The 16,667-nt window shown below is 37.5% G+C and overlaps 1 protein-coding gene across 1 annotated transcript in view; it reads left to right on the forward strand.

Annotated features, from left to right (window-relative positions):
- SNX30 (sorting nexin family member 30) overlaps positions 1-16,667 on the forward strand; it is a 196,851-nt gene that overhangs the window by 75,812 nt on the left and 104,372 nt on the right. The window contains exon 2 of the mRNA XM_074202797.1: positions 15,596-15,787. Coding sequence (XP_074058898.1) covers positions 15,596-15,787 — 192 coding nt within the window. The remainder of the gene's footprint in view (positions 1-15,595; positions 15,788-16,667) is intronic.

Here is a 16,667-nt window from a genome sequence, read left to right on the forward strand (position 1 = left end):
AAATATATATATAAAATCTTCACATGCAAGAATACAAACAGTTCAATATCATTAAGTTCCTCATAGTTAGTCCTTCTCATCGACCCCTTCTAATGGTTCATCAGAGTCCTGTACTTGGAGATCAAACTTTCTGTTCAACTCTGGTTGTTTCAATAGGAAAGTTTGAAAGTCCCATTTCATTGAAAGTCTGTCTTTTCCTCTGAAAGGGGATGTTCAGTTTTGCTGGGTAGTTGATTCTCAGTTGTAAACCAAGATCTTTTGCCTTCTGGAATATCATATTCCAATCCTTACAAGCCCTTAATGTAGATGCTGCCAGATCCTGTGTAATCCTGACTGTTGAGCCTCAGTAGTTGAATTGTTTGTTACTGGCAGCTTTTAGAATTTTCTCTTTGATTTGGGAGTTTTGGAATTTGGCTATACTATTCCTGGAAGTTTTTTGGGGGGGATCTCTTTCAGGAGGTGATTGGTGAATTCCCTCAATTTCTATTTTACCCTCAGTTTCTAGGATCTCAGGGAAATTTTGCTGTATTTTTTCTTGAAAAATGAAATCTAGGCTCTTTTCATGGTCATGACTTTCAGGTAGCCCAATAATTTTTTAATTATTTCTTCTAGATCTGTTTTTGAGGTCAGTTCTTTTTCCAATGAGATCTTTCACATTTTCTTCTGATTTTTGGCTTTTTGAAAGTTTTATTTCTTCCTGATTTCTTGCAAAGTCATCTGCTTCCTTTAGTTCCATTCTGCATTTGAAGGAGTTATTTTCTTCAGAGAGCTTTTTTTTATCTCCTTTTCCAGCTGGCCAATTCTGCTTTTTAAGGCATTCTTCTCTTCATTTGCCTTTTTTGTTTTGCTTTTCTTTTTCCATTAGGCCTAAACTGATTTTAAACATTATTTTCTTCAGTATTTTTTTGTATTTCTTTCACCAAGCTGTTGATTTGGTTTTCATGATTTTTCTGCATCACTCTCATTTCTCTTCCCAATTTTTCCTCCACCTCCCTTAATTGATTTTCAAAGTCTTTTTTGATTTCATCCATAGTCTGAGCCCATTTTCTATTCCTCTGGGTGGTTTTGGATACAGAAGCTTCAATTTTGTCATCATCTGAGTATGTGTTTTGATCTTCCATGGGACTAAAGTAATTTTCAATAGATTATTTTTCTGTTGTTTACTCATTTCCTCAGCCCAAGCCTAATTTACAGCACTTCCAAGGCTTTGGGGTTTTTTTTTGGGGGGGGGGAATCACCCGACTGGGACCTTTATTCCTCCAAGGTCTTTTGCTCTCTTGCCTGTGTTTTGATATGTAGATGACCACCTCACTCTCCTCTGCCCTGGAGTCCTGCTTGGCTATCTTAGTTTGGAACCCAAACTGCAACCTGGATCTGAGTGTGGGCATACAGCAGAGTCGTACCCTGAGGGAGAGCAGAAAAATTTCTGCTGTCTTCCCTGATCCTCTTACTATCTGTGGGCTTTGCTCTGTGGTGGTGGTGGTGGTGGTGGAGGGGAATGCAAGCTGCTTTCTCCAGATTCTCTGTGCATCTGTGGCCAGTACTCCCTCATTCTACACTCATTCTGGTGTAGTAGAATTCTTCCTTCAAGCTATTCCAGGGCTGTGTTGTGATCAGGGCTTTTTCTGACTCAGGTTCCTAGTGAAACACACCTTTCCTATGGAACTTCTAAATTACCTTTTCTCGATTCATTTCTTACTAAAAGCTTACTACCTTGAATTTTTAAAAGTTGTCTTATATCATGTATTTTTTCTCTGATGTTTTTTCCTGATTTGATTTGGTTCTTTCATACATGTTTAATATGAATCTATGTTTAGCATGGTTATACATGTATAGCCTTTATTAAATTGCTTTCAGTTAGGGGAAGGGGAGATCGAAGAAAGGGAGGGAGAAACATGTGAAACTGAAAAACCTTGCTAAAATTGATTGTTGAAAACTACCGTTTAATAAATAAAATATTAAAAAGAAAGAAATTTGGAGATCATTACCCTCAGATATAGTCTTCTAAGAGTATAAATTTCTAAAAGAGGGCTAAATTTTGACATCTGGGACTTGACTGTATCAGTGAAGTCATAGTCCTAGTTCTTATTTCTAATTTGAACCTCAGGTTGGTCATTGCAGATAAGCTGAAGCTGATAGCATTTTAGTCTTGTTTAAGTTATTGTGAATCATTTTATATATTATTGTCTTATTTCTATTCTTTTTCTACTGTAAAAGTTAGAAGCAGCTGTACCAGATGAGTTCAAATCCTGTCTCATATACTTCCTAGCTATGTGGCTCTGGACAAGTCATTTAAGTTCTGTCTGCTTCAGTTTTCTCAACTTTAAAATGGGAATAAAAATAGAGTCTATTTTACAGAATTTTTTGTGAGGATAAGATGAAATGATAAATGTAAAGCACCTTGCAAATGATAAAGCATGGCGTGAATGATAGTGCTTATTTATTATTAAACCGAGAATTCTTTCTATTTTTTTTTTTTTTTTTTAGTTTTTGCAAGGCAATGGGGTTAAGTGGCTTGCCCAAAGCTACACATCTAGGTAATTATTAAGTGTCTGCCATTGGATTTGAACTCAGGTACTCCTGACTCCAGGCTGGTGCTCTATCCACTGCACCACCTAGCCACCCAGCCACCCTTCTTTCTATGTTTCTTAGAATTCTTTATTCATTCTTTGTTGTTCAATCATTCAGTTATGTGGGTCTCTGTCAGTCTCTTCATGACCCAGTGGACCAAGTAGTCCATGAACTTTTCTTAGCAAAAATACTGGAGGGGTTTGCCATTTCTCTCTCAAGGGGATTAAGGCAAATAGAGGTTAGGTGACTTTCCTAGAGTCACATAGCTAATGAATGTCTAAGCCTGAATTTGAATATCTACCTGATTCCAGGCATAACACTTTATCCACACAGCCATCTAGCTGTCCCATTATTTCTTAGATGATTGCTCACTTTGTTGGAAACCCACTTTGTTATCTTTAAAAAAAAACAAAACTTGCTAATTCTGCATTTTTGAATAATTTGTTAAATAAAGGACTTTCCTTTTAATCATAAATTTTATTGCTCTTTAACACTCATCAGTTAAAGGAATTGTAAAAAAGGTAAATATATAAAGATAATAAGAAAAAAACAAACAATGAAATAAAAGTTTTCAGCTAGGGCTTCTAACTAACAAGGCTAGGGTTTTTTTTAATAGCATTTTTGATGACTTTTTTTTTAGTTTTTTTTTTCAAGGCAATGGGGTTAAGTGGCTTGCCCAAGGCCACACAGCTAGGTAATTATTAAGTGTCTGAGGCCAGAATTGAACTCAGGTCCTCCTGACTCCAAGGCCAATGATTTATCTGTTGTGCCAATTAGCTGCCCTATGACTCTTGTTTTTTATATTAGTTGTTTCTAATTATGTCACCCTTCTATGTAGTGCATCTTCCCTTGTAACAAAGGAGCAAAACAATATAGTCCCTACATCTGATAGTATAATAAATATTCTAAACCATTATTCCTCTTCTTCTCCAAAGGGTAATGTTTTTAATTTCCTTTTTAAAAAAGCAAGTTTTCTGAAGAGGGGAAAGGGGGAAGCTAGAATGCTTATATGCAAAAGAATCAGAGAGGCAAAGGATCCAAGGGAGTCAAATAATCAGAAGGAGAGCATAACAATTAGTCTCTCTTTAAATTTATCTTTTAATTAGTCTTTCTTTCTTTAGTTTTTTTTTAATTTTCATTTCTATAATCATCTTTCCTTCCTTGGGAGAACTATCCATTTCTACAAAGGTTTTGCGGGGTGAGGAAGCAAATTCAGCAAAAATATCAACCAAATCTAGCCGAATAAGTTATGTTTAACCAATCGTCTCGCCCCTTCCCCAGCAAAGAAGAGAGAAAAAAGTAACATTTTCTCATTTTTTCCCCCCTCCAACTCTAAACTTAGACATCACAATTTTACAATGTACTGTTTTTTGAGGTACTTCCTGTTTACACTTTCGTCATTTTAAATATTATTTTCCTGGCTCTGCTTGCTTCACTTTTTTAGTTTTGAACTTTTCATATTCATTGTTTTTTTTATGGCACTGTAATATCTCACTTAGATCCATGTGACACAAGTTCATTTCCCATTCTTTAATTAATGGGTACACAAAATGTGCTACTTTGAATATTTTGGTGAACATGAATTTGTCCTCCTCAGGGTAAATGACTAACTAGGGCCTAAGGAATTCCCTGAATTAAATGTTATGGAGATGTCTTGCTTAGCATAATTCCAAATTACTTTTCAGAATGGTTGGACCAACTTCACACTCCTTTTGTCAGTAGGTATACAGCCTCACTAACATTGATTGTTGATAATTTTGTCAGTCTGCTGGGTGTGAGAAGAAACCTCAGTTGTTTTGATAAATATTTTTCTTATTAGTGATGAGATATTTTCTCACTATGATTGTTAATAGTTAGCAATTGTTCTTTTGAGAACTGCTTTGATTTAGCTATAATCTCTTAACAGATGTTTCCCTTATATTTCCTCCACCATTCATGCTGCCAGAATCATATTTCTTTGCTATGTCTAGTCTTATCATTCCTCTCCTTAAAAATCTTCAATGATTTCTCATTACAGGAGTAAAGTTCAAATTCCTTTTGTCTGATATTCAAGACTGTCAAAAATTTTGCACCAACTATTTTTTTCTTGCCTTATTTTACTACCCCTTCCCACTCGGGACTTTACCTAGTTACCTAGAAAACATTTCTTTTTCTCCTCTCTCCAGACTTTCCCTTTCCACCTGGGCCCACTGTTAGCCTCCTCTCTAGGAGGAGCCAGAGGATCCCACCTACATTTTTTATCTTTTTTGTTTTGTTTTAGAGCCCTTGCTCAAGTTTTCAATCCCTGGACCACTATCTTTTCTCCTTTTGACCTGATTAATTCTTACTTAGCTTTTGAAGCCCAGGGCAGATGCTCCCTCCTACAGAAATCCTTTCCTAATCTATCTCCTTATTCTTTCCCTTTTACTTAGAGATAGCTAGGTGGCATGATTGATAAAGTCCCTGGACTTGGGGTCAGAAAGAGCTGAGTTCTAATTTAGTGTTTGACACTTACTGTGAGACCCTGAGTAAGTCACTTAACCTGCTTGCCTCAGTTTCTTTATCTGTAAAATGAAGATAATCAAAGCATCTACCTTCCAAGGTGGTTGTGAAGTTCAAAAGAGCTAATAATTTATAAAGTATTTGAGCAATTATTTCTGCTGCTGCTGCTATTACTACTACTTCTCTTTGCTACAATATAGAACTGATACCTTTAATAAAATCATGAAGAGCAAATTTGAGGAATGAGAGAATGAAGATTAATTAATTTCCTCATTTTAATAGTTATTGAATTTCACTATATGCTTTACAAGGAAACTTTTGGGCAAGTTACTTCATTTCTCTGGGCCTCAGTTTACTGATTTGTATAGATTATATAAAATTACTTCAAAAGTCCCTTCCATCTCTAATGCTGTGATCTGACCTTTCAATCCAATCCACTGAACATTTATTAAGTGTCTACTATGCACCAGTCCCTACTGTTAAGGACCCCAAAATTTAATGGGGGGTACAGGTACTAGTAAATAAACTAAGATCCCAGCAAGTGAAAGGTTTCAGTTTCCTTTAGTCATATGACTTTTCTTTTGAAAATTAACTTTTGGTTTATTTTTTGGTTGTTATTGTTTGTTTGTTTGTTTGTTTTTGTCTTGTGACCATATTTTTAGAAAATGTTTTTGGAGTTGTGAGGAATGTAGGGTGTAGGTCTTCACAGAGTGTGGAGGGGAGCCCTTAGGGAATCCATTACAAAGGGGAAATAGCTCAGCCAATCACAAGCCTGGATGAGTTTTCCTAATCCCATTCCAGGCATGGACCAGTTCTCATCAAACCGGTTCTCATGCTACTGAGTTTGCGCAATTAGGTAATTGAATATTAACCCACAACCCCCTGTGACGATTGGGGTTCATTAGCATATCATGTGTCCTATAATGGGGGGGGGATCATATTAGGGGCATGTCATGGAATGGGTGGACCTCTTAGACTGTAACCCTAACTCTGAGAGCCTATGAATATCCAAGATGGAGGGAAGTTTCCGAAGACCATAAATTACCTGAGGTTCCAAAACTAATTTGTGCTTCATGCCTAGATGAGGCATGCATACCTTGTAAGGTGTATCTTGCAAGGTTCGTGAATAAAATGTACAATTTTCTCTCACTCTAGGAGGTTTTTTCTTTTCATTCATTTATAACAATTTGGGAGCTCGTGGGCGGGATCTTCAGAACCCCTTGAGGAAGCTCCAGAAGAGACTGGGGGAAGGAACACTCATAGCTTCATTTCAAGTCAGATCCCTGTTTCTTTTCCAGGGTTCCCTCAGGTGGATCTCTGAATGGACCTGAAACCCTGCCATGGACAGGGAGAGTGATGGAAAATTGTAGAAACTACCCAGAAGGGTAGGGAAACTTCGGTTTTTATCTTTTGAGGCTGATTCTAGACAATTCCAGGAAAGGAAGTCCTAGATGGGAGGCCATGGGTTACAAAGGCGCTTGAAGGAAGTGAGGAAGAGACTCCCCTAACCATACCCAAGGAGAGGCCTTTGGGTAGGGAATGAGCTATCTGGGACAGCAAGAATGCTGTCCAGGAAAAAAAAAAAGAATGCTGTCCAGGGTAAAGAGAAGAGTAAGTTCATCAGATACTGCTGTTCTGAACGGCCACAAATCCCCATCCTAGGACAGTCTGTCTAGTGGCCAAGGTTTGGGTCTGATGAACAGTGAACCATAAGGTACTTTTAAATAAAGAGGAGGTGGAATATGCAGCATGCTGGATAATTGGGGATGCTAAATTATTACTTAGCATGTTAGAAAAAGATAAAAAACATAGGTGGGATCCTCTGGCTCCTCCTAGAGAGGAGGCTAACAGTGGGCCCAGGAGGAAAGGGAAAGTCTGGAGAGAGGAGAAAAAGAAATGTTTTCTAAATTAAGGAAGCTGATTGGATCCAATGCTGTCTGAGTGAGTTTGAATGTTCCCATGGGAGTGTGTGTATTTGTTCTATGTTCTGTCTTGTGTAAGTGTATGTTTTAGACATTTCTGGGTCTGAGGACCAAGCTTAAGTTTTAAAAGATGGCTGGTTGGGAGTTGGGCCCAGGGGTTTCAGAAGGTGGGGGAGAAGGAAGTATTGTGCAGGGGCTTCCACGTGGAAATCAGCCCTTTCCTCACTGAGCCAGTGATAGCTGTGCGAGGTGTGTAGAGTTAAGGAAGAGGAGGGGGATTCTTAAAGAGAAAAAGCTGTACTTTGGGGAGAGTTTAGAAGAGTTTAAGAAAAGAAAGAATCTTTAAGGGAAAGATTGAAAAGTTCTAGGAGGGAAGACTTTTTATCCTTACGAGTGTCTGGGAAAGATTCCATGCTTTCTCCCTGGGTTGGGGGAAGGGGTGGTGGGTTGGACACATGGTGGTCTTGATCTCATCCACCATCTTAAGACTTGAACCCTAGACTGAGTCTACCTAAGTGTACCACCCACCCGTGGAGGGAGTGGGGGAGAGACAGGAGAGCTCATGAACTTAAGCCTTAAAGGGAAAGATCCCTTCACAGGTGGGATGTGTGATTGGGAACAAAAAAAATGTATAAAATCCAGGGGTTAAGAGACTCATTTATTGAAAGGAAATCATGTTTAAGAAATATCTGCTGGCCACGTGGCCTGAGTGATGACTCTCATTGTTTTTAAAGTTTCTGAACTAGAATTTTGGAAAGCACAGTGAAGGTTTAAAAGAGGGATATTAGTGTAACATTCTAACAAAATTTGTATAGAATCGGAGGAATTAAATAACTTAGATTGTTTAAATTAGTTTGGGATTATAAACTATTGTAACACTGTTGTAACTTTTGCAAGGAGTTATGTGGTTTGGGATTTTAAACTCTATTGTAACACCTTTGGGTTAAAGAAATGTGGTATTGTGTTACTAAGAAGAGAAATACCTAGGTTATCAGGGATAGTTACGGATTTCTTTTGGGAAAAAGCTCTAATTGGTTTTAATGTTAAGTTTAATAATGCTAACAATTGTATTTTTATTTTGGATAGAGATTTTGGAATGTGAGTGCTGGTTTCTCTGTACTCTAAAGTTTTTATCAAACTTAACTGTTGGGAAGTTAGTTGAGTTGTAATTACATTGGGGTTTTAAAAGTGTCAGATGTATGAGATTGGATTCTGAGAATTTGGGTAAAGAAACAAAAAGTGTAAAGATCATGGGATATTCATTTAACTCTTGTTCTAAGGGAAATGAGAAGTTTAAATAAGAATCTTATGATAAATGTATATTAACAATGTATGTTTAATTTTAAAGAAGTCAATAATGTGGACTTCTGTCTTGCTAACTGCAGGCAGCTGTTGGGGGGGGTGGCTCTGAGCAAATTGCAATTGTGGGCCCTATTGTAAGGTAACTTATTGATGAAGAAGATGTGTTTATCAGTTATGTGATTCTTTTGTAACTGCAAAGAGATTATATTTGCAATATTTAGTTATCTATTGTGAATATGTTATTTAAATACTGTATTGTTAAAGCCTGGGATTAAGGTGATTGCTTTGAAGGGCAATAAGGAAAATGTGAAAAAAATATGACCCTTTCTGCGATAGATCTGTGGGTTCATGAATAATGTGATAATGGAAGGATTGCTTAGTTCAATCTAGTAATTTGTGTTACTTTTATTGCTGTTCTGTTATATTGAAATTAATAACACATGTTGGAAATTTAAAGCTACCTAAGATGTTCTAATGGTTTTAAAGAATTCTGAAGAGTAATTTGTATGTTAGGGGCCAGCTAGGTAGGTGGCTCAATGGATAGAGCACCGGCTACGGAGTCAGGAGAAACTGGGTTCAGGTCGGGTCTCAGATACTTAGTAATTGCTTAGCTCTGTGACCTTGGACGAGTCACTTAACCCAATTGCCTTGGGAAAAATAACCATATATATATGTTGAGGATGACTAGTAGGTAAACAATTATATATACAAGTTTCTAGCTATGTATGTGGATTGGGAATATTTTGGATCTATATATATGTATATCCCAAAGCAGTGGTTGTTTGCTTTGAAGTCAAAGCACTATATAACATAGGAAAGATAAACACAAGATAACTTGAGATTTCTCTGTACAATCTCCTGGACAAAGGGGGCATTTATTTGTTGTAAGATACAACAGGCTAGAAGGAAGTTTCTCTAGCCAAGGGGAATCTGATATACCATTTTATATACAGATAGAGTAATTATGATTTCAGACAGAGGGATGTCTCTAGTAAGAGTTAGGAGACAGGCCTGTAGGGCCAGTCATAGTTAGAATAGCAGGTTTTAGGCAAAGACCCAGGAAGGATAGTTGAGCTTTAGGTAGGTGTTTCATTAATTGGGGCTCCATTAAGATTATAATTGGAATTCAGTGAATTGCATTCACTGAAAGTTCTAATTAGGTAAAACAACTATTTTAGATCACAGGACTTTTAATTTTCTCTTATGTCAGATAAAAAGATGGTCAACAAAAAGAAATGCTACTGGGTAAATATCATATTCTTGGAGCCAAGGAAACCGATGGGCCAAGGATGTCAGGTGACAGTGATAGACAGCTGAAGGGGTAGCTTCTCAGTATGGCTGAGGTTTGGACCCCTTTGACTTGATTTCCCCAAAATGACATGTGGATAATGTCTCACCTGGGAGAATAAATCTGGCCTAAGACATTTGACTTACCCATATGACCTCTTCCTGGACACTGACATTCAATACTCATAAAGGAAATTTCCTTTAATGTCCTTGAAAGTTTAGGTAAGTTAGATCTAATAGCCAGAGATGGGTTAGATGTCTGGCTCTGACACCTACTATCAGCTACATGCTAAGATAGGAATTAGGTTTCCTTAGTTTTTGTGATAGAGGGGCTATTTAGGTAAGAAGATTGGGAAATTCTTAGGATAATTACATTTTCAAGTTCTAGTTTAAGGAAAGGAGTGTGAGTTAGATAAGTATATCAGGAAAAGGAATATATGGGAATACTTGGGAAAAAATTCATTTTGGTTAAGGATGTTGTTAAGAAATCATTATTGTAATGACAGCAAAGGTTAAAATTGTTTTATTTTAAGTCAGATACTGAGTACTCTTAGAACAAAGACGACTGCTGAGCATATGTGTATGGAGCAAACTCCCAATGAGAACAATCACATTGACTCAAGCTTGTAAGTTTGCTCATGTAATAAAATACTCATGGAAGTTTGTGTTAAAAGTGAACTATGTGTGTCAATATGGCAATAAGGCAAAATGTAAATTGTAATAAGTTCCAGAATCTCATTGTTTAGTGATGGAAACATATGTTTTGATCTGAATAAGATATTAAGCAGTTTCTGTAGCAGAAGACAAGGTCTCAAGGTGTCAGAGCTGGAGAGGACTTTTTTTGGAACAGATTCAGAAGATGCTGAAGGACATTGGATGCCTCCAAGGGAGAAGAGAAGAGAGGAGAGGAGAGGGGAGGGGAGGGGAAACACTGGACCAGTTATCTCCACCATCTCTCACCTATGTGTACACTGTTATCTGTAACTTCCCTTTGACTCTGTAAGTGTGACACCCCTACTTATGGAAAGGAAGGGAGGCAGGGTGAAAATGTTCTCCACTGAGAAAGAAAGAGGGAGATTATTGGGTAGCATTATTATAGCTATCTGAGTCTGTATAGGGAATGAGTCCTATCTCTGATTTAGACAACAGGTATTAGTAAAGGTGGGAGGAGAGTCTAGCTGGTAGAAGTCAATGCCCAGTCTTTTGGTGTGGCTGTTGGACTTGCCATAGTTAACAGCAGTTTGAGAATTGGCCTTGGATATCCCTTAGTCTGGCCTAGATTCTCAGTCCCTGGTCAGAGTTGAACTGTGGCACAGGATTCTGATCCAAAGGAGAGAAACACCAGTGACAAATGGCTGAGTCAGTTCAGGGTGACTGTTGTTTATAACTTACTAGCCAGGATATTTGCCTGGAGAGTAGCAAATGTCTGGACATGTCCAGAAGCAGGGCACATCAATTCAAAACTGTACAGCTTAGAGATTGGTGGCCTCAGACTAATGTGAGATTAATAATGGTACCTGGATACCTTGTAAAAATGCTCAAACTAGGGCATTTGTTAAGGGAAACATTATGAGTCACTGTGAACTTACATGGAATGTTGAAATGGCCATTTACAAGAAAGATAATTTAAGGGACATCATTCGGTATATTAGCTATTCTTGGGGTTGATCCAATGGCACAAAATCAGCAATTTAGTTTGGATTTGGAGCCAGGAAGACCCTTCTAAAGACATTGGTATAAAAACTTGCCGTGGAAGGAAGTACAGCAACTTTGAAAATGGACTTATTATCAAGATGATTATATGGCCTATTTAAGAGGACCCCTTGGAAGTAAAGAGGAGGAACAGTATTATCCATTTGTTGGAAACTATTCCTGGAAGAACAACTAGAGGGACATTATTGGATTTATAGGACTCCTGCCTAGACCCAGTTGTCCAACGAGTTGGTTACGGAGTTATCTAGACTTAAGGGCCTACTACCTGGGCACAGGATGTGAGTTGGGGCTATGGAAACCCAGTTTATATCCTGAATAGACTAATGAGACTCCAAGATGTAGTGGAAAAATGTCCAGTCACACAGCTAGGGCCTTGGACTTGTTGGCTGACCAAACAAGAAAGGTGAGTATTCAACATAGATTGGTACTAGACTACCTATTGGCAACTACCTGTTGGCCGAGGCAGGAGGAGGCTGTGCTAAACTGAACTTGTCAAGCTGCTGCCTAAAGATGGATGACAATGGGCAGGTGGTAAAGAAGATAACCAGGGATATTAGAAAGTTGGCACATGTTCCATTTCAAACCTGGACAATTCCATTTTGTACCTCTTGGATGAATTGGTTTACTGGTTCATGGTGGAAACAATTACTGGGTATCTTACTATTGGCCTTAAGTGGGAGAATCCTATCAGCTGTATGTGTCTCTCATGTATGATCCAGTTAATAACTCAAATAGTACAAGATTCGATCAGCAAATTGGGACTGGTTTATGGCTCTAATAAGGAAGAGATAAAGATATTGATAGGGAAAGTCAGTAGTCCTATCAATAATGAGGATTGTGAATTAATTTGAAGAAGATACTACTGGTGAAGTGTGAAGACCAAGTTGTTATTAAAAAGAAAAGGGGGGAGTTGTGAGAAATGTAGAGTGTTTGTCTTCACAGGGTGTGGAGGGAGCCTTTAGGGAATCGTTACAAAGGGGGAATGGCCCAGCCAATCACAAGACTGGAAGAGTTTTCCTAATCCCATTCCAGGGATACCAAACCCCAAAGGTCAAGAGTGACCTAGAGATCTTGACCTAATGCAACTGAGTTTGCACAATTAGGTAATTGAATATTAACCCACACACCCCCTGTGACGATTGGGTTCATTAGCGTATCATGTGTCCTATGATGTGGGGGGGGATCATATTAGGGGCATGTCATGGGATGGGTGGACCTCTTAGATTGAAACTCAAACTCTGAGAGCCTATGAACATCCAAGAAGGAGGAAAGTTTCTGAAGACCATAAATTACCTGAGTTTCCAGGACTAATTTGTGCTTCATGCCTAGGTGAGGTACCCGTATCTTGTAAGATGTAGCTTGCAAGGTTCATGAATAAAATGTACAATTTTCTCTCACTCTAGCAGGTTTTTCTTTTCATTCATTTATAACAGAGGGGTCAGGGGGCAATGTGGTCTTTCAAAGGCAAGGAGATTTGGGGAGGTTCTCACTGGGTTATACTGGGGTTTTTTTTTTTGGTACAGAGGCCTTGAACTCTTGCCTAGAAACTTTTTGGTTATGGTGAGGAGAAAGGTTGACTTTTGTCCTGGAATTTATACCTGAACTATTTTGGTTAGAAAATCTCATGACAGTTCTATTCCCTTCCTTTAGAATTGCCAAAGCAGAAAGGTTTTTTCTCTTGTGAGTGTATGGAAGAAATATATCAAAAGCAATGATACTGACTTTATTTGAGTTATAAATTTGCTGTAATAAAGAATAGTTTGTTATTTTTTTAACTTGAATTTTTAGGAAAATCATTAACTTGAAGCTTGTGTGAATTCCATTGGCTGAATGCATGAGGCCAGATAGCTTGTTCCCTGAACCTTCCTTAGTATCCATCACTCCCACTTCCCTCAGACAATTAGTAAATTGACTTAAAAACTTGATCTATGTCTTTTGGCAATATGTTTGAACTTATTACCTTTCCCCAAATTTTTGAGAAGTCTTTTCTTAGACTCTACTTGTTCTACTTGTTCACTGGCAGAACTGTAACTAGAGTAGAACAACCAAGGATTTGTCCAAGATGCTAGATTTAAAGAGTGCTGACAATAGCATTAAAATATTTAACAAATGTAGAAACAATAGCTTATCACTCCTTTAATAACAATGAGGAAAATTCAAATGGATTTTTAATCTTGTTGATTAGAATCAACAATTCAGTCAACAATGCTGATTGCAACCTATGTGCTTGAGCACCTGGTCCTTGTCCTTCTATCACCACAGGAGATATATCTAACATATGAAAACCTTTCCCATTCAGACTACAAACCTTCTCCCTTACCCTCACCATGTGACTAGTTCATTTTCTTTCCTACCATCAATTCCTTTTATTCTCATTATTTTGAGTTCTTTATCAGTTTTGTCACCCTTTACTTATACCCAACATATATTCATCACTACCATATGTGTCATACTAATTTTTATTTTGTCAAACTCCTGCTGTCTTTCAGATCTTGCTGCTATTCAACAACATTGGTAGCTTTTGGGTATTTAAAAAAGTGTTTTTTTAAGAAATGGGGTAATTGAAATGTTTTGTGATTTACTGGAGGCATTCTGGTTTATTCTTTTTCTGTTTAACTCTGAGACTAACACTTGTTTCATCTGAGTTTTCTCACCCGGAAGTGTTGGTGTCCCCCTGCCCCCCAACACACATCTTGGCAATATAAACTTTTTTTCCACTTGGCCTTTCCTGTGTGGATGGTCAGGACATAATCTTTTAAGCTTAAGAATTCTGTAGAGTTCTTGATGAGCTTGACTCAGGGAGGACCTCATTATCATGTGCAGTTTGGAATTCTCTATATCATATCTATTACTGTAGTGAAACATTCCTATCAATATAACATTCCTTTTTTTATGTTTCCCATGAGATTTATGATCAGATGGTCTTTGAAAAGAGTTATTTCTTCTGTTATATCTTCTGAGATTTTCGAGATAATTTTCAATGATTTTAATGTAAGGAAATCTGGTAGACAGTTGTTTAAGTTGATACTTTGTTCTGTGAAATTCAATACTTTTTCATGATCAACAAAACACAGAGCTGAACAAAAATAAAACTTTGCAATCTCTTCAGCAATTAAAATTGAAAGCATTAGATGCCCTTAGTTTCTCCTTCCTCCTCACTGCTTTGCCTCCCCTTCACCTTTAGTAATATCTTTTTATTTCACAGGTATCCATTGGGTGGTGTTCCATTCCTACCTCCCACGCTCCATTTTCTTATAAACTAATTGTGTTGGGTGTAGTTTATATTGGTTGCCCTCTATGCAAAAATTCCTGCCTACTGCTCTAATCTTTGAGGTGGATTTTAAAAAGCATAAATCATAGGTAACTTTGAAGTTTTCCTTTTGGGGTAAAAGAAATGAAAATTTCCTTGGAATTCTAAGGATGATGCTTTCTTCTTTCTCAGTTGCCTAGGCAGTGAGGTATGAGGAAATGTTTGTATTGTTACACTAAGATGAATCATTTTTAAAAGGCATAGTCCTTTTCTAACTGCTGGTGGTCGTAGTATTACTCTGTGTGTGTGTGTGTGTGTGTGTGTGTGTGTGTGTGTGTGTGTGTGTGTGTACACAAATATTCCATAAAATTACTAAGCCATCATTTTGTTTTAAGGATACTGTAAAAATGCTTGTGACGGGGCAGCTAGTCATTTAACCACTTTGCCTTGCAAAAACCAAATTTGTGGCTAAATTTTTCTCCCCTTACATGCTTTATGTGAATTAACAGCTTTTTTTTTTTTTTTTTTTAGTCCTCTTGCATTTTTTGGCGTGTGGTACTTTTTCCATGTCTTTTTAATTTTTAAAAGACATATCACTGGTCTTTCTGTGTCATATCTTACCTGGTGTGAGGTAGCACTGTATTCAGGGTAGGAAGGTAGGATATTAATATTAGAATGATCCTTGAATTCATCCATGAGTTCATGTTTAAGATCACATCTAGGTGATGCAGCGGAAAGAGCACTGTCCCTGAAGTCAGGAGTACCTGAGTTCAAATCTGGTCTCAGACACTTAATAATTACCTAGCTGTGTGGCCTTGGGCAAGCCACTTAACCCCATTGCCTTGCAAAAACTAAAACAAACAAACAAACAAAAAAGATCTCATCTAACTCCCCTTTAATAGATGGAGGAAGATTGATTTGGCAAGTTCACTTAAAAGAGTACTCTAGTAGTCTCTTCAGGGATCAGAAAACAGTCTTTTCCTTTGCATTCAAAGAGTTTCATATCTTCATATTCAATATTCTCTTTCTGTGTTTTTTAAAAGTAGTTTATCTTTTCTCTCTTTTTTAGGACCTCAGTTTGCCTAATGGTGGAACACCTGCAGGCACTTCCAGCCCAGCCTCTTCATCTTCACTTCTCAATAGACTTCAACTGGATGATGATCTTGATGGAGAGACCAGAGACCTATTTGTCACCGTTGATGATCCCAAGAAACATGTTTGTACAATGGAGACTTACATCACATATAGAGTCACTACAAAGGTAGGCCTTAGCAGTTTAATAATGGATAGAGAAAAGTTCCTTGGAAAATGATAGTCTTGGGGCATCTAGGTGGCACAATGGATAGAGAACCAACACTGGACCTGAGTTCAAATCCAGCCTCAGACACTTAATAATTACCTTACTGTATGACTTTGAGCAAATCACTGAACCCCATTGTTTTAATAAATAAAAAAAAGAAGGAAGGAGGGAATGACGGAAGGAAAAGAAATAAGAAAATGATGGACTTTCCTATTCAGAAAGTCTTCTATTACAAGACTAAAGAACTTTTTACAGCTAATTTAATCTTTATTTGAATAGTGTGGTTTAACATGAATTACACAGGTAGTTATCAGTGAAGGATTCTCCATTAAAAAGAAAAAGGCTGTATGGTTCATTGAAAGAAATGCTGGATTTCAGCTTAAGGAAAGATTCACATCTTGACCCTGCCACTTGCTACTTTCCCAGGCATCAGCTTTTCATCTGTGAAATGAGAGTACTAGACTAAATGACCTTTAAGGTCTCTTCTGTAATTCATAAACTCCCTAAAGTGTTGTCTTGGAATGAAACAAAATAATGTGGAAAGGTTCTTTTATTTGTTTAAAAGAATGTTTTATTGATATTTATTTGTTTTACTTGACTGATTTATTTTCTACTGTACCTGGGGCTGGCCTGGGATGAGGTAGGGTAGATAAGAAGTCATTGAGAAATGACAGGGATATAAAAGAAATTAAATAATAAATTTACTTTTTTACATCCTTGTAATTTCCCAATGGCTTCTCCCTTTTCCGGGGAGGAAAGAAAATAATGAGAAACGGCAAAAAAGAGAAAATACACTCGAGCAAAACAAATAAATATATTAGCCATATCTAAGAACATATGC

The sequence above is a fragment of the Macrotis lagotis genome, chromosome X (assembly GCF_037893015.1).
Source record: "Macrotis lagotis isolate mMagLag1 chromosome X, bilby.v1.9.chrom.fasta, whole genome shotgun sequence".
Taxonomy (NCBI): Eukaryota; Metazoa; Chordata; class Mammalia; order Peramelemorphia; family Peramelidae; genus Macrotis; species Macrotis lagotis.